General features: G+C 43.4%; 1 protein-coding gene across 7 annotated transcripts in view; it reads left to right on the top strand.

Annotated features, from left to right (window-relative positions):
* Positions 1 to 6,360: 6,360 nt before the first annotated feature.
* Positions 6,361 to 18,129, top strand: part of LOC105493624 (protein phosphatase 2 scaffold subunit Abeta) — a 52,819-nt gene continuing 41,050 nt past the window's right edge. For 6 of the 7 annotated variants that reach the window (XR_011611240.1, XM_011761426.2, XM_071075947.1 and 3 more), the window contains exons 1-8: positions 6,361 to 6,520; positions 7,379 to 7,469; positions 7,867 to 7,967; positions 11,984 to 12,216; positions 13,422 to 13,569; positions 17,134 to 17,289; positions 17,486 to 17,600; positions 18,010 to 18,080. Coding sequence is in view for 6 of the 7 variants with exons in the window: in XM_011761426.2 (XP_011759728.2) it covers positions 6,407 to 6,520; positions 7,379 to 7,469; positions 7,867 to 7,967; positions 11,984 to 12,216; positions 13,422 to 13,569; positions 17,134 to 17,289; positions 17,486 to 17,600; positions 18,010 to 18,080 (1,029 nt within the window). In the remaining variant the exon portion in view is untranslated. The other variant, XM_071075948.1, reaches the window with a different exon arrangement.

The raw sequence follows: 18,129 nt of genomic DNA, 5'->3' as shown, positions 1-18,129 counted from the left end.
GCTTTTCCCAAGAATTCAAGCAAAGTTTGCCTTGGAAATCCAATACGTTTGTTATATATGGTGATGAGCTGTGGAACAGAGGTAGGAGATGGAGGAGGGAGTAGCAATAATCCCTGATTATGAGTTCTGCACCTGCTTCTGATTTATTGGGACTTCAGGTAAAGTTCCTTTCTCTTTGTTGGGGTATTCCCACCCATAAAAATGGGATTAAAAATTTGCCATGAAGAAAACACAGAAGAAAAAAACTAAAATACTGAGCTGAAATTGAGGGGAAAATATTTGAGTTGCACAGAATGGTGACATACTTTGCATAAATACAAATTTAAAACATCTTTAATGCTATGGTGATAATCACTACTTTGCAATGAATTAAGTACAGCCCTCAGAATCAGTTTACCAGGGTCATCTTGCCAAATGAAGACAGTTGGAAAATGCCTCTGTGTGCCTCAGGTCTCCCACCCCTGTCATCCACCACTCCCTTGATGTCCCTTTTTTGGGGGGACAACCGTCTGAATCTGCCCTGAGACACGTAGAGGTCTCCTGCACTTGGCCTTCTTGCACAGTGGGGTGACTGTGGAGCAGATCAGCCTTTGAATGAGAACCTATTTATAAAGCTCTTTGGTTGTGAGGGACATGCAAACTTAATAAACATGAGGCAAGGGGCTAGAGAAGATGACAGTGATGTCACTTCGATCCTCATTACTGACGCTTTTTCCCAGTGGCGCTATCTTGGCTCACCACAACCTCTGCCTCTTGGGTTCAAGCGATTCTCCTGCCTCAGCCTCCTGAGTAGCTGGGATTACAGGCATGTGCCACCACGACCGGCTAATTTTTGCATTTTTAGTAGAGATGGTTGGTTTTCATCATGTTGGCCAGGCTGGCCTCAAACTCCTGACCTCAGGTGATCCGCCCACCTTGGCCTCCCACAGTGCTGGGATTACAGGGGTGAGCCACATGCCCAGCTGATGACAGATGCTTTTCTGATGTGACTTTGAGAGCTGTTAACATGAATAAGAGTTGATGGCCATTGATCCCATCTGTCTGTACTTCCTATGTTCTTGATGCTTTGTCTTACAGGAACCGGGCAAATCTAACTCAGTCTTCCTTTGATTCACATTGGATGAGTGAACTGCATGTGGGTGTCAGAACTCAGTGCTTTTGTACTGAAGATGTCACCTTGTACCTGAGGGCTGCCTTAGATCCTCAGCCTAATCTTAGCTGTTGCCTCTGGCGTTCCCTGGTTATTAGTTTCTTGTGGGTTGTGTGTGGGAAGTGGAGAGGAGACCTGAGGGAGGAATAGAGAGAGAATACGGAAATACCCAGAAATACCTCAGTGCCACAGTACTGTATTGGTAGTGCTTGGCTAAATTCCAGAAGTCCAGCGAAAGAGGGCCTACCTTTTTTATTTATTTATTTTTTAGAGACAGGGTCTGGCTCTATTGCCAGGCTGGAGTGTACAGATGTGATCATAGCTCACTATAGCCTCGAACTCCTGGGTTCAAGTGATCCTCCCACCTCAGCCTCCTAAGCAGCTGGGACTACAGGTGTGCCAGCACACTCTGCTATTTATTTTTTTTCTTTCTCTCTTTCTCTCTTTCTTTCTTTCTTTCTTTCTTTCTTTCTTTCTTTCTTTCTTTCTTTCTTTCTTTCTTTCTTTCTTTCTTTCCTTTTTTCTTTCTCTTTCTTTTTCTTTCTCTCTTTCTTTCTCTTTCTCTCTCTCTCTTTCTTCTTTCTTCTCCTTCCTTTCTTTCTTTCTTTCTTTTCTTTCTTTCTTTCTTTCTCTCTCTCTCTCTTTCTTTCTCTCTTTCTTTCTTTCTCTTTCTCTCTTTCTCTCTCTTTCTTTCTTTCTTCCCCTCCCTTCCTTCCCTCCTTCCCTCCTTCCCTCCTTCCTTCCTTCCTTCCTTCCTTCCTTCCTTCCTTCCTTCCTTCCTTCCTTCCTTCCTTCCTTCCTTCCTTCCTTCCTTCCTTTCTTTCTTTTCTGGTAGAGACAGGGTCTTGCTATGTTGCTCAGGCTGTGGGACCATCTTTTGAATCTGGCAAAACCCACAGCCTATAGATTCAGAATTGCTTACTGATAAGTCATTTGATTTCTTCTGGACACAGGTGGCCTCCAAAGACTTTCAGACTCTACCTGAGCAGATGCTTGTTTAAAGGCATGGAAATTATTTTTCCAGATGAACTTTTAAAATCAATGGTTTTCAAGTATCAATGCACACTAGAATCACCCAGTGGACACTGTAAACCATCTGGCCCCATTCTTTTTTTTTTTTTTTTGAGACGGAGTCTTGCTCTGTCACCCTGGCTGGAGTGCAGTGGCACTATCTTGGCTCACTGCAACCTCCGCCTCCCAGGTTCAAGCAATTCTCCTGCCTCAGCCTCCCAAGTAGCTGGGATTACAGGTGCCTACCACTACACCCGGCTAATTTTTGCATTTTTAGTAGAGACGGGGTTGCACCATGTTGGCCAAGCTGGTCTCGAACACCTGACCTCAGGTGATCCACCCGTTTTGGCCTCTCAAAGTGCTGGGATTACAGGCGTGAGCCACCGTGCCCAGCCTGGCCCCATTCTTAAGGACTCTAATTCAGTAAGTCTGGGTTGGAGGCCAGAAATCTGCATTTTTAACAGGCATCTTAGGTGATTCAGATGGTCAACCTTAAAATTTGGCCCAGGTTTTGAACTAACCTTTTTTCTGCTGCAGTCTGTTTTAATCACCTTCATTGAAGGGTTTATTAGCATCTCCATGTTTATTACCTGTTTCATTCTCATAGCATCACAGCAACTCAAGCAGGAATAAGAGGTGGTTAGTTACATTTTATGGGGTGTAAGGGGGTGGAAGGTGGGATTGAGGCACTGGGAGAGGTAGGTCATGATGAGTCAGAGACAGACGGGAACTCATGTCCAAAATTGATGACTCTCAAAACAGGCAATTTTCTGAGGCCTATTTTCTCAGCTTGTGATTTTATATTTAATCATAGTTATTCCCTGAATCTCCAGTTCATTGTACTTGGGTGAGCAAAGCATATTTGTATTTTAAAGTAATTTAGCATCAAAGTGCCAGTTTTTGTTAGTATATCAAGGCTCTCTTAAGCTTGAGTTAATATTGAAAAAAGTATTGTGGAACTGACTTAATCTGCTTCTCTCTGTGCATGCTTCCTTTATTATTTCTGAAGACTTTTTTTTTTTTTTTTTTTTGAGACAGGGTCTCACTCTGTCACTCAGGCTGGAATGCAGTGGCAGTCACAGCTCACTGCAGCCTCGACCTCCCAGGCTCAAGTGATCCTCCCACCTCAGCCTCCCGAGTAGCTGAAACTAGGCGTGCACTACAAGCCCAGCTAATTTTTGTGTTTTATTTGTAGGAATGGGGATCTCACTATGTTGCTAGGACTGGTCTTGAACTCCTGGACTTAAGCAATCCTCCTATCTCGGTCTCCCAAAGTGCTGGGATTACAGATGTGAGCCACTGCACCTGGCCAAGACTTTTTTTTCTTTTTTTTTGAGACAGGGTCTTGCTTTCTCACCCAGGGTGGAGCGCAGTGGTGCGACATCAGCTCACTGCAGCCTTAACCTCCTGTGCCCAAGTGATCCTCCCACCTCAGCCTCCTGAGTAGCTGGGATTATAGGTGCACACCACCACATCCTGCTAATTTTTTTTTTTTTTGGTAGAGATGGGGTTTTACTATGTTGTCCATGGCTGGTGTTGAACCCCTAAGCTCAAGTGATCCATCACGTGCACCACTGCCCCAGGTGAACTTTTTACATAAAGTATAAGGGAACAGATTTCTCCTCTCAATGCCTACAGGAATCCCCTCTGATCTTCTAACTGGTAAATTACTAAGTTAAAAAATCTCTTAGCCCTCTGTCTCTCAAAGTTGGGTAGTATTAAATATATGAATCCATTTTTAGCCTGGGCAATATGGCGAGACTCTGTCTCCATACACACACACACACACACACACACACACATACACACACACACACGAAGCTAGATGTGGTGGCACATGCCTATACTCCTACCTACTCAGGAGGCTGAGGATGGAGGATTGTTTGAGTCCAGGAGTTTAAGGTTACAGTAAGCTATGACTGTGCCACTGCACTCCAGCCTGGGAAACAGAGCAAGATGCTGTTTCTTAAAAACACACACACAACAATAATTTTTTAAAATCCTGAAAACTCTCAGTTAAATCATTATTGTTATTATTATTATTATTTTAGAGATGGGGGTCTTGCTATGTTGTCCAGGATGGTCATGAACCCCTGGGCTCAAGTGATCCTCCCACCTCAGCCTCCCAAGTAACTGGGAGTACAGGCATGCATTACCACATTTAGCTAAATTGTTTTTATTATGCTGTGGTTATTTAAATTTACAAATATAAAGTAGGAAATAATGTGCTTTCATTTCTGGTTCTTATACAGCTACAGAAACCACAACAAATTTGCAAATTAAATACAAATGAAACCACAAAATGAATACTATTCAATTAAAAATATTACAGTAATTTAACATGACAAATGATGTATTTTGCTAAAACTATCATCCCTCGTATTGTCGCCTGCTATAGCTCAGCTTCTTTTGTGTTCAACATGCCTATGCCACCAAATGACTCCTGATATCTTAATTTTCTCACCATTTTTCTCTGTTACAACTACCAAATAGTGCAATCTCATGATGTCATTTGGCTTTCATTTTGTGCATGAAAGTATCATTCTTATTTTAAAACCACCTCTGTTCTTTTCTCATTATCCCAGAACAATAAAAGCAGCACTAAAACACACATGTAAATGTAGGTGCTGAAATTGTGTGGCAATACTGAGTTGTAAGGTGGTCACCCAAATAATTCAGAATATGCTTATACAAATCTAAAAAATATGAAAATGAAAATAAAATTAAAACCCTAGAGAATACATCCACAAACATAATTTGAGAAAAACTGTTCAGGTCTGCTGGTTCCCAAACTTTCATTACTATCAAAGGCTCTATCTATTGTGCTTACTTCCAAGCACCTCATTCATTCATTCATTCATTCATTCATTCATTCATTCACAGGCTCTATTGTGCTTACTTCCAAGAACCCTATTTATTTATTTATTTATTTATTTTTGACACGGGGTCTCACTCTGCCGCCCAGATTGGAGTACAGTGGTGCGATCCTGGCTCACTGCAACCTCTGCCTCTGGGGCTCAAGAGATTCTCATGTCAGCCTCCTGAGTAGCTGGGACTACAGGTGCCGGTCACCAGCCCAGCTAATTTTTGTATTTTTAGTAGAGATGGGGTTTCACCAAGTTGGCCAGGCTGGTCTCGAACTCCTGGCCTCACGTGATCCGTCCGCCTCGGCCTCAGACCCCATGTTTTAAAAAAGTCTGTCTCCTACACTGCATTAATAGTTTCATTAATCAGGCACATAGAATTACCATTTCGGAGCTTGTGATCACCATATGTAGTTATCACTCCAAGCTGCTTAAATTCCAGTCTAAAACAAACAAAACATTCTAATTATTCTGTGCTACCCTGACAAGGGTAAGTGAAAACTTTCCATTCAGGTTTGTAAGAACGAGCTCCCAGACCTCCACCTCTTCCCCTTGCTGCCTCTGAGGACTCTTGGAGGTCTAGGGAGGCCAGTTTGGGTTTTCTTCCTCAAGGGATTAAAGCTTGTCCTAGTTTTGCTTCATTGTTGTACTTCTAGCATGCTAAAGAGCTAAAAAATGGGAGGAAGAAAATACAACAGAAGGCACCATTCCAGTACCAAACTGAAAAGAAACACAAAAACAAGAGAGCAGCATGTTTTTAACAGCTTGCGTGGAAAAAATATTGACTGGGGAGTTTGGACAGCACTGTTCATTTTCTCTCACCGCCCGCGTTATTTGTCTTACGGAGCAGGAGCCAGATACCATTCTGGAGAACAGGCCGAGGGAAGAGGTGGAGGGGTTCTGTGGAAGCTTGAGGCTGAGCGGAGAAATTAGGGCTGGAGATCCAGTGGCTCAGGGCCAGGATGAAGTCAGGGGAGGTGCTAAAGCCTTTTTCCTCCTGGCCTCGGGCACTCTCTTTGGTCCGCCTGAGTCTTAAGAGGGCACAGCGCGGATCACTCAGGTAGGTCCCTGGCCTCTTCAGACTACAACGAGCCGGATGAATCCCTGTCCCTGTTTCTTTCGGCTGGGGAAAGGACGCAGGGGTTCCATTCGCTTTCTCAGCCCACCCGTCTTCTTGAGTTCAGACCTACAACTCCTGCAGTGGGGGTCGGAAGGGAGTCTTAATCATCGGGACAGAAACTCAACTCCCCAACCTCTGCTAAACCCGCGTGGCGGCCTTCTCCCCTGCTGCCCGGGCGCGGGGCGGGGCCTGGGCGCGGGGCGGGGGCGGGGCCTGGGCGCGGGGCGGGAGGCTGTGACCAGCAGCAGGAGGAGAAAGAACATGGCGGGCGCATCCGGGCTCGGGACCGGCCCAGGAGCAGCGGGGGGAGATGGAGATGATTCGCTATACCCAATCGCGGTTTTAATCGACGAGCTCCGCAATGAAGACGTGCAGGTACTGGACTGAGGCTGGGGAGCCGAGGCGAGACCGACTGGTCGCGTGGTAGAGAAGGGGGAAGGCCTGCGCCGCGGTGGGGGTGGCCGGGGTACTGAATGAGCCGGACTCGTAGCAGAAACTTGAAGGGGAGGCAGGGAAAGCTCTGCGAGGGGCTGTGGTGACACGCCTCGACCCTCCCGGGGACCTCTCTGGTACCCCTGCTTCGGACCCCCTAAGGGGTCCGCCCGGAGCCTTGCCTTTCCAGGGCGGTTGTCGGGGAACCCGCTTCCCGCCTGGGCGCCCTATCCGGGCCGTGAGGTGGCCGCGCCTGGTAGGCGAGGGAGCTGGAGAAGCGCGGTGCCGGGCCGAGACGGGGCTGGAGCGGCTGAGGGGCGCAGGATGCCCAGAAGCTCTTTGAAGTGCCTCGGAATCCCTTCATCTGGGCTTGGAACTGGCTCGTCCTGTTGGGTAGAAAGAGGGGGTGGGATGGCCGATTAACCTGGACGAGTCGTTGTATCAGCTCTGCGGGAACTTTTCTTTGAAACCACAGGCGTTGTATTCAACCGTTTCACCTGCTTCACCACTGCCAAAGTCCTCTCTTTTTAAGATTATCTTACTTCCTGGGTGTTGTATTGTCTTTCATTCATTTCTCTTCCAGGCCCTTCTGAGTGTTTCTCCCAGGAAATCTTCCGCCGGCTAGTGAGGCCGAGTTACACTCCTCCGTCCTATGGAGGTTCCTTAACAGTAAAATCTAAGTAAAAGGTTATCTTCGTTCTTACCCCTGTGTCATTATTTCACCTGTTAGCACCTTTTGTCTTTTGATCTAAATTCAGCCGTTTCTTTACATTGTTCTTCTTTCTACTTTCTTTTCTGAAGCTCCGACTCAACAGTATTAAGAAGTTATCAACAATTGCCCTAGCACTTGGAGTAGAAAGGACGCGAAGTGAATTGTTGCCATTTCTTACAGGTATGTGAATCTTTGTTTAAAGAAAGGCAGGGACATTCATTTTCCAGGGACTTTCGACACTGACTTTTTTAGAGTTTGTTACCCACATTAAAATGAGCCAGGTGCTTTCTGTGCAAAAGAAACAGAACAGAGGATATTATTAGTTGTGGTTAGATATATTCAAACATCAACCATTTAGCTGTTGGGAAAGTAATTGATATGGGAGTATGAATTTCTAATTCGTTGTGCAAAACAGATCCAGGAAGATGGTTGATTGAGGAGAAGGAAGAAAATGCTGTTAGGATTTTGACTGGGCCACCTTACCGGTCGCATAGTGAATCTGTTCCTAGTTTTGTGTCAGTGTCCAGCTATGTGAGAGCTATCCATGTTGATGAGTCCCTGTTGTTGCCCCTTCCAGATACAATTTATGATGAAGATGAGGTACTATTAGCTCTTGCTGAGCAGCTGGGAAATTTCACTGGCCTAGTGGGAGGTCCTGACTTTGCCCACTGTCTGCTGGTGAGTATTTATAAGCTGCCTACCCTCCTAGAACTTTTGCAGTATAAATGATACACAGTTTGGTGATAGACACACTGCAGCATTTTTTATGCAGATCTTTTTATGGGCAGATAGTCATGTGAGTCATTGAGAGAAGAAATACTATAGGCACTTTGGACTCAACCCCTTCTTTTTTTTCTGTGAATAAGAGAACTTCGTCCTTCTTTTCTGCATCTGTAGACTTACTAGTTTAGATGGAGGTAGAAAAAGGATTTGATTGTTTTAATGGTTCCCCCGCATGATGTTGGAAACCTTAATTCTCACCTGGCAGCATTTTGTCTTTGTCATTTGTAACTTTTGCTTCTGACTTTCTGAGTTTGATGAATTTGGTTCAATTTCATTGACATTTATTAAGAGTCTACTTTTTGGGAGGCCGAGACGGGCGGATCACGAGGTCAGGAGATCGAGACCATCCTGGCGAACACGGTGAAACCCCGTCTTTACTAAAAAATACAAAAAAACTAGCCGGGCGAGGTGGCGGGCGCCTGTAGTCCCAGCTACTCGGGAGGCTGAGGCGGAAGAATGGCGTAAACCCGGGAGGCGGAGCTTGCAGTGAGCTGAGATCCGGCCACTGCACTCCAGCCTGGGCGACAGAGCCAGACTCCATCTGAAAAAAAAAAAAAAAAAAAAAAGTCTACTTTATCAGACATATCGTAATTTACAATGTTAATGTTGAAGAAGACCAATGTGAGGGGGCTTGGTGGCACAAGCCTGTAGTACCAGCTACTCAGGAGGCTGAGATGGGAGGATCACTTGAGCCCAGGAGTTTGAATTCAGCCTGGGCAACATAGTGAGATCCCCATCGCTTAAAAAAAAAAAAAATGACCACCAAAGTGAATTGAATGAGGTCCCTTGCCTTTATGCATCAGCAAATAATTACTGTGCAGTCTTAAATGGAAAGGTGTAAGTACCTACAAAATACCCTACCCACGTAATAGAGGGGAGAAAGAGATTCACTCAGGGTGATCAGGGAAGACCTTGGGAGATGATGTCTAAACTAGGTTTTAAAGGATGACCAGGAATTCAACAGATGGACAAGGTAGGGATGTATGCGTCAGGGCTTTCAATACTGGGTAGTAATACTGATTCTGGTGATTTCTATCTCTAGTTCTGGTTTTTCCATGGAACTCCTGAGGTAGATTGATTAATAGATAAGTATGAATATATAGATATAGATACATATATTTCTATGTATACAGGCCTATGCTTTTTTCTACTTGAATGTCAAACAGGTATTTCAAACTTAACATACACAAAACAAAACTTAGCTTTATCCCCCAAATACACTTCTCATTTAGTTGTTCCACTTAAGTAAATGGTATCACTGTCTTCCCAGTTGGACAAGCCAAAACCTAGAATATATTCTTGAATTCTCTTTCCCTTGTTCCCCACATCTAATCCATTAGTAATTCCTATAGAGTCTACGTATATTTCAAATCAGTCCACTTTCTTCCATCCCTCTTATTACCAGCCTAGTCCAGACCATCATCTTTCCTCTAGATTGCTGTAGTAGCTTCCTAACAATGCTTTCCACTCTTGTCTCTCACCCGACCCTTACAGTTCACGTCACCCAGCAGATGGCTCACTCTTTGCCATAGCTCTTAGAAAATCCAAATTCTGTACCTTAGCTTATAAGGCTTTTTATGACCTGCCTCTGTAGGATTATCATATGCCCAGTGGTACTGCATGAGAAGAGGTCACAGTAGGCAGGGACAGAGCGCAAAAGGCCTTGATAATCTCTTACATTCACATTGGTCATCTTTCTGTTCTTTGAACTAACCTAGCTTATTATTCCCTTAAGACCTTTGCCCTAGGTCTTCCCTCTAATGAAAAGCTCTTTCAAGCTTTCTGTGCCTGGCTCCTTGTCATTCACGGATCTTCTTCAATGCATCTCCTCAGGGAGGTTTTCCCCAACCACTCAACTTGAAATAGCCTCGCAGTCATCCCTTAACACATCATCCTACTCCTTTTTTCTATAGAGTATTCATCACCGTTTACTTGTTTTCTTGATTGATTGTTGTCTTACTCCATTAGAATGTAAATGCCACTAGAGTGAGGAAGCTTGTCTGCTTTGTTTCTTCTGTGTCCGCAATGCTGGATACAACAATAATCATGTATTGAGAAAATGAATTTCAGAGGCTTGGAAGCATGAAACAGACTGGGTTCAAAACTGCTGGAGTGTGGCTGGGTGTGGTGGCTCACACCTGTAATCCTTGCCTTGGGAGGCCAAAGCAGCAGGAGGATCGCTTGAGGCCAGGAGTTCAAGACCAGCCTGGGCAACATAGTGAGACCCCAACTCTTAAAAAAAAAATGCTGGGCATGGTGGCATGTGTCTGTAGTCCTAGCTACTTGGGAGGCTGAGGCAGAAGGACAAAGAGTCTGAGGCCGCACTGAACCATGATTGGGCCACTGCACTTAGCCTGGGCAACAGAGCAAGACCCTGTCTCTTAAAAAAAAAAAAAAGAACTGCTGGAATGTGAAGTGTTGAAGTTGGGTAGGCAGAGTGGTCATCAAGGGCCAGGCAGAGTTCAAATCAAGAGACCACTCATAAGCAATTCTCAGGAGCATGGCCTCATCCTGTAGTAATGATAGCTATTATCCAGTGTTACTGCAGGAGAGGGGGTTACAGTAGGCAGGAGACAGATCATGAAATGCCTTGGCAAGTGAGAAACAGTATCTTTTTAATGGGCTTCTGAAATACCTTCTAGGAAAGCTGAATACTGTGTACCTGTGTGTATCAAACAATTTTAAAAATATATTATTAGACACACTTCTTTTTTTAACTCATTATGCATCTGTTTCATTCTTGGTTAGTTCTATATGTGGGTTTTATGCTTTAAAAATCTGTAGCTCATGGCATGTGTAGAATCTACCTGGACTACATGCAAACTCAGTAAGGCAGAGGTTCAGAGAGCCAGCCTGTTTACACTTTTTACTAGGCCATGCCATATTCAGTTACTGCTCCTAATCCGGATCATCCACCCTGTTTGGCCTCTTCTATTTCTAAAGCTGTAAGCAAGGTGTCCTACCATCTCTGTACTTTTCTTTTCTTTTCTTTTCTTTTTTTTGAGACCAGAGTCTCACTCTGTCACCCAGGCTCAAGTGCAGTGGCACAATCTCAGCTCACTGCAACCTCCGCCTCCCGGGTTCAAGCGATTCTCATGCCTCAGCCTCCTGAGTAGCTGGGATTACAGGCATGTGCCACCATGTCTGGGTAATTTTTGTATTTTTTGGTAGAGACAGGGTTCCACCATGTTGGCCAGGCTGGTCTCGAACTCCTGACCTCAGTGATCTGCCCACCTCCGCCTCCCGAAGCCTGGGATTACAAGCGTGAGCCACCTTACCCGGCCAATCTCTGTAGTTTTCACTTGATTGTTCTGTCAGAAACTCCTTCCTGCCCTATGGCTAATGGAAAGTTGCTGAATGTGTTCTGAAAAAAGCAATTTTGTACTCAGCATTTTGTAGGTTGGATAAAAGGATGGAATGGAGATGGTGGATAAGCGTTGCTTTCACCTCTGGGAGTGGTAGAATGATACTGAAAAGGCGGTGGACTCAGTGACCTGACAAGCTGTTATCCTGTATTTGTGGTGCCTAATGTTGGTCATATTTTTGTACTTACTCTTGAGGAAATATACAGGATCCTGTCTGAATTTGGCTGTGTATCTTTTAAACCTAGTGATTCAGCTCACAGTAATATTAATATTGTGTCAAGTCTCTTACACTGTGTCATTTGTAGACACCATCTGGGAATTGCCATCTGGGACACGAGATCTTGGCTTTTCTACAGAAGTCGTGTCTTCAGGTTGGCCGCACCATATGTTATCACTGTGTGAGCTGAAAGTAACCATTTGGTATGATGCAGCTAACATTCTGGTTACGTGTACCACCTCCCTTCAGTCACTTTAAAAGGTGATTATCTGTTTCTAATCTGATATCAATAAGTTTTCTTCTCTGGTTTTCCTTTTTAATCCATTCAGCCTCCTTTGGAAAATCTGGCAACTGTGGAAGAGACTGTTGTTCGTGACAAGGCTGTGGAGTCCCTGAGACAGATCTCCCAGGAGCATACTCCTGTTGCTCTGGAAGCTTATTTTGTACCTCTGGTGAAACGCCTAGCAAGTGGGGATTGGTTCACCTCTCGCACGTCTGCATGTGGTTTGTTCAGCGTTTGCTATCCCAGGGCATCAAATGCTGTTAAAGCAGAAATCAGACAGTAAGCTCTGGTGTTTTTTTGCTTTGTTAAAGCAGAAATCAGACAGTAAGCTATTAGTTATTTGGGATTACTGGGGACTTGTAGCTGACAGTTTACATAGTACATTGTAACCAATGAGTGGCTGATACTAGGATAGTAGGTTTTATGACATCTTTTTTTTTTTTTTTTTTTTTTAAGAGAGAAGGTCTTGCTCTGTTGTGCAGGCTGGAGTGCGGTGGCACAATCATAGCTCACTGCAACCTTGAACTCTTGTGCTTAAATGATCCTCCAGCCTCAGCCTCCAGGTAGCTAGGACTGCCGACATACACCACTGCGTCTGGCTAATTTTTAAAATTTTTTTCTGGCTGGGTGCAGTGGCTGATGCTTGTAATCCCAGCACTTTGAGAGGATGAGGTGGGAGGATTGCCTGAGCTCAGGAGTTCAAGACTAGCTTGAGCAACATAGTGAGACCTTGTCTCGACTAAAAAGAAAAAAGAAATTAGCTGGGCATGGTGGGACCCGCCTGTATTCCTGCTACTCAGAAGGCTGAGGTGGGAGGTTCAGTTGAGCTCCCCACAACAAAAAAAAATATTTTTTGGGCCGGGCGCGGTGGCTCAAGCCTGTAATCCCAGCACTTTGGGAGGCTGAGTCGGGCGGATCACGAGGTCAGGAGATCGAGACCATCCTGGCTAACGCAGTGAAACCCCGTCTCTACTAAAAAATACAAAAAAATAGCCGGGCGAGGTGGCGGGCGCCTGTAGTCCCAGCTACTCGGGAGGCTGAGGCAGGAGAATGGCGTAAACCCTGGAGGCGGAGCTTGCAGTGAGCTGAGATCCGGCCACTGCACTCCAGCCTGGGCGACAGCGCGAGACTCCCTCTCAAAAAAAAAAAAAAAAAAAAAATATATATATATATATATATATTTTTGGGGGGTATAGATAGGTTCTTGCTATGTTGCCCAGTCTGCTTTCAATTCCTGGCCTCAAGCAATCCTCCTACCTGGGCCTCCCAGAGTGCTTTGATTACAGGTGTGAGGGACCATGTCTGGCCTGTGATGTCATTTTTTATTATTCAGTTGAATATGTTTTATTTTTGTTACTTCTATGACTAGAAGCCTAGTCACTGATTATTGTAAGATAAAACCTCTAATAGTCTGTCCCTGTGTATGGGGGCAGGTTTAGTCAGTGTTATTTGATGGGAAATACCTTCATTGTTTTATGTTGCAGGCAATTCCGTTCCTTGTGCTCAGATGACACACCAATGGTGCGACGTGCTGCTGCTTCCAAATTGGGTGAATTTGCAAAAGTTTTGGAATTAGACAGTGTGAAAAGTGAAATTGTTCCACTCTTCACTAATCTAGCTTCAGATGAACAGGTAAACTAACTCTTAGTATTTAAGGGATACAGATATGCTGCTTTCCTCTAAATTTTCAGAATTTCTTTGAGGAGTTTTAGTTTTCTTGTTAGGATTCTTTTTGCACAATTAGTGCTGATTCTGGCCTGGTTAAAGTGTAACATGCTCACCTCAGTGTTCTTATGTTTCTTTCTTAACCAGACCATGATTTCTCTCTTATATTAGCAGCTGTTAAAAGAGTGGGGAGTCAGAGAGGAAATGGGAGCCATAATTAGAAAGGAAGACCAAAGCTGCTTGGAGGGTAACATACCTTTGGGAATTGCTGGCTGTATTGTAATATGAGGGAGTAATGTTTCCTGGAATTTTTGACTTTTCAGATAAATAAGCTTAGAATTTGTTAGGAAAGCTATTTGACCCTCTGCTTCCTCTATAGTAGTGTATGGGATTACTTCACATGATCGTATTTAATTCCGAAGATCTAGGTCTCTTTGGTGTAGAAATAACAATAAAACTAGCAAACATGTAAATGAAGTACTTAATTTTTCTCTGCCTTTAAGTAATTATTTGTATTAAGTAATTCAGTCCTTACAACAGCCCCATGAGATAGCCCATTTTACACATTAGAAAACAAAGGCACAGAAAGTTTAAGTAACTTGCTCAAGTTTGCATAGTGGAGTCAGAATTTGAATCTAGGTGGTTTGGCTCCAGAATTTGTGCCCTTCACAGCTAGACTGTACTGCTGCTCTGTAATGGTGCTTAGGAGGATAAGCTCCCAGAGTTCCTGGACTCCAGAAGGGTCCTTTTGGGCTTTTAATTTGCTTGTTACCTGCCCTAAGATCGCTTCATGTGTACAGGACCACAAGCCCCAGGACACATACTAATGAGTCTCATTTTCAGATCCTAAATCTAAAGATCCAAATCCTATTTCCAAAATAATTTTAACAATTTATTTGAATTTTTATTCTAATAATAAGTGTACAAAAATAAATGTATAACTTAATGAACTATTATAAGGTAATACCAGCTTGTTAACTATCACCTATGATAGGAGACATCACTTTGACAGCCACTATCCCAGAATCCCTCCATGGATTCCCTTTCAAACACAATCTCTTCCTTCCTCCTCCACTTGCCACTCTGTTTCTTTAAGAGTACATTATCCTAACTTTTATGATAAGTATAGCCTTAGTTTTATTTGCTTTTTTTTTTTTTTTTTTTTGACAGAGTCTCACTCTGTTATCAGGCTGGAGTGCAGTGGCGTAATCTTGGCTCTCTGCAACCTCTGCCTCCCGGGTTCAAGCGATTCTCTTGCCTCAGCCTCCTGAGTATCTGGGAGTACAGGCGCATGCCACCACGCCCAGCTAACTTTTGTATTTTTAGTAGAGACGGGGTTTCACCATGTTGGCCAGGATGGTCTCGATCTCTTGACCTCGTGATCTGCCCACCTTGGCCTCCCAAAGTGCTGGGATTACAGGTGTGAGCCACCACACCTGACCAGAGAAGTAATTTTTTAACAAATATTTATTAGCTTATATTTCAGTAGTTGATTAGCAGCCCCATGATTTAGCATCATTTTTGAAATCCAAAAATATCTGTGTAGTCGCTACCAAGAACTTAGCCCTGCCTTTTTTAGCCTGTGCACTTGCATACAGAGGAGTGTGTGTGTCTTTGGCATATAGTCAGTTATTGTTGATATACAGTTTTTAAGATATGTAATATTTTGGAAGTTGGAGTCACTGTTAATGTCTCTCAAGTGTATGTATGTGTATATACATAACTGTTACTGTACATACTTAAAATATTTTACCTATTTCTCCTGGGTGCTAATGTTTACATGTATTAAGATTCTACCTATATATGTATAATATACAAGTCTACAGTCTCAGTTTCTACTTTCTCATTGATTTTTCTTTTTTTTTGTTTTTTTTTTTTTTGAGTTGTAGTCTTGCTCTGTCACCCAGGCTGGAGTGCAGTGGCGTGATCTCGGCTCACTGCAGTCTCTGCCTCCTGGGTTCAAGCAATTCTGCTGCCTCAGCCTCCTGAGTATCAGGGATTACAGGCACATGCCACCATGCCTGGCTAATTTTTGTATTTTTAGTAGAGATGGGGTTTCACCATGTTGGCCAGGCTGGTGTTGAACTCCTGACCTCAGGTGATCCACCTGCCTTGGCGTCCCAAAGTGCTGGGATTACAGGCATGAGCCACCGCGCCTGGCCCCTCATTGATTTGTCTTAATTGTGTATTTTCCACTTGCTCAAAGGACATAGGTGTCACGCTGACCTTGGCTGTTTACATTTGGAAAGTTGAGTTCATTAATCCCATACTTTTCTAATTTTTGTGTTTTTCTAGCCACAGCTTCCTCAAAGTTATTCTGTCCTTGATCTTCAACATTTAAATCCAACTGATTTTTGTTTTTGATTTCTAACTTTTAATTGTTCTGTGTATTTCTTTCCAAGTCATCATCTTATGCTGCCTACATTCCTGTTACTGCCACCCTGATCTGAGTTTTTTGAAAACTGAGCTTCCTAAGTGATTTCCTTTACTCTTATTCTCTACCTTTGTCCTAATCTGTTATAAATAACTTGTACAAGTATTCTTTTCATTTTTATCCCTCAACTTTCTATTATAGTAAGGCTTTGAAGGCATCATTAAAATTTTTTTTTTTTTTTTTTTTTCAAATTTTAAAATTTTCATTTCCTTTTCCTTCATAGAAACTCGGCATTCTAGCCAAGGTAATTACTTTGCTGTTTACTCATAGTACAAAGTCATTTCTATCTTTATGACTTCAACATGCCATTTTAGGCAAAGGGAGCAGCTCTTTCTTTTTTTTTTTTGAGACGGAGTCTCACTCTGTCGCCCAGGCCGGAGTGCAGTGGCGCAATCTCGGCTCACTGCAAGCTCTGCCTCCCAGGTTCACATCATTCTCTTGCCTTAGCCTCCCGAGTAGCCTCCTGAGTAGCTGGGACTACAGGCGCCCGCCACCATGCTCGGCTAATTTTCTGTATTTTTAGTAGAGACGGGGTTTCACCGTGTTAGCCAGGATGGTCTTGATCTCCTCATCTCGTGATCCGCCTGCCTCAGCCTCCCAAAATGCTGGCATTACAGGTGTGAGCCACTGCACCCCGCCTGGAGCAGCTCTTTCAAGATGTAAATACATGGCCAGGCGTGGTGGCTTGTGCTTGTAATCCTAGCACTATGGGAGGCCAAGGTGGGTGGATCATTTGAGGTCAGGAGTTTGTGACCAGCCTGACCAACATGGTGAAACTCTGTCTCTACTAAAAATACAAAAATTAACTGGGCATGGTGGTGCATGCCTGTAATCCCAGCTACTCAGGAGACTGAGGCAGGAGAATTGCTTCAGCCTGGGAGGCAGAGGTTGCAATGAGCCGAGATTGTGCCACTGCACTCCAATCTGGGTGACAGAGTGAGACCCTGTCTCCAAAAAAAAAAAGATGTCAAGATAAGAAACTATATAAGGTGCGGCAGTCGTGGTGGTGTTTATTTTTTTAAACACCCTCATCACCCCACAGCAGTTCCCCATGGGTCTTGGTAAATGTCTGAATTACAGAAATTTTGTTCCTTTAGGATTCAGTGCGCCTCCTAGCTGTGGAAGCTTGTGTCAGTATTGCCCAGTTATTGTCTCAGGATGACCTTGAGACTTTGGTGATGCCTACACTTCGACAAGCAGCAGAAGATAAATCTTGGCGAGTTCGCTATATGGTGGCTGACAAATTTTCTGAGGTAAAATGATCATTTTTAGGTACTAAGGAAATAAACCTGAACACCCATAGATTTGCTGTCGTACCCAAAGTTTCTGAATTCTTTTCAGTGGGAAGTGTTGTGGCAAAAATATGTACTTACAGATTGCACAATTTTGTTTTGTTCTTGTTAATTCTTTTGTTATTATACATTAAAACCCGTTCAAATTCTTTTATAGCTCCAGAAAGCCATGGGTCCTAAAATCACCCTAAATGACCTCATCCCCGCCTTTCAGAACCTACTTAAAGACTGTGAAGCTGAAGTCCGGGCGGCTGCTGCCCACAAAGTAAAAGGTTAAGGAGTTCAATTTATGTTGGAACATGTGTTGTTTATTTTGGTGCATTTCTTTTTGGTGAATTTTGCATGTTTTTTGTTCTAGAATATGTTTTTAAAATACATAGGGATGTTTTCAGTGTGTGGAAATGTCACATTGTCACATAAAGATAATCCCTTTATGTTTAAAACCAATAAATCATTTTGTCTTGTTTTTGTAAAAGAAAATGCTTTTCAGATTGGATTGGTGTGATACGCAGTGGCATAAGGATTTCATGAAAAAAGTGTATTTAGAACAAGAGCTATTTTCCTTATTTGCTTAAACATATAATGTAATTGAAATTGTTGATAAACCTGGTTAAATGTCCTCATTTGGCTCTTTGTAAATGGCCCTGTGAAAGCATTCTTTTTTTTCTATTTATCTTTTAGAACTTGGTGAGAACTTGCCCATTGAAGATAGAGAGACCATAATTATGAATCAGATTCTGCCCTATATAAAGGTAAACCTGACTTTAGTTTATTTTGTTTCACTCTGATTTGCATAAAGGT

Source organism: Macaca nemestrina, chromosome 12 (genome assembly GCF_043159975.1).
Source record: "Macaca nemestrina isolate mMacNem1 chromosome 12, mMacNem.hap1, whole genome shotgun sequence".
In the NCBI taxonomy this organism is placed as follows: Eukaryota; Metazoa; Chordata; class Mammalia; order Primates; family Cercopithecidae; genus Macaca; species Macaca nemestrina.
The sequence above is the reverse complement of the archived record's forward strand: the minus strand, read 5'-3'. Positions and strand labels throughout refer to the sequence as shown.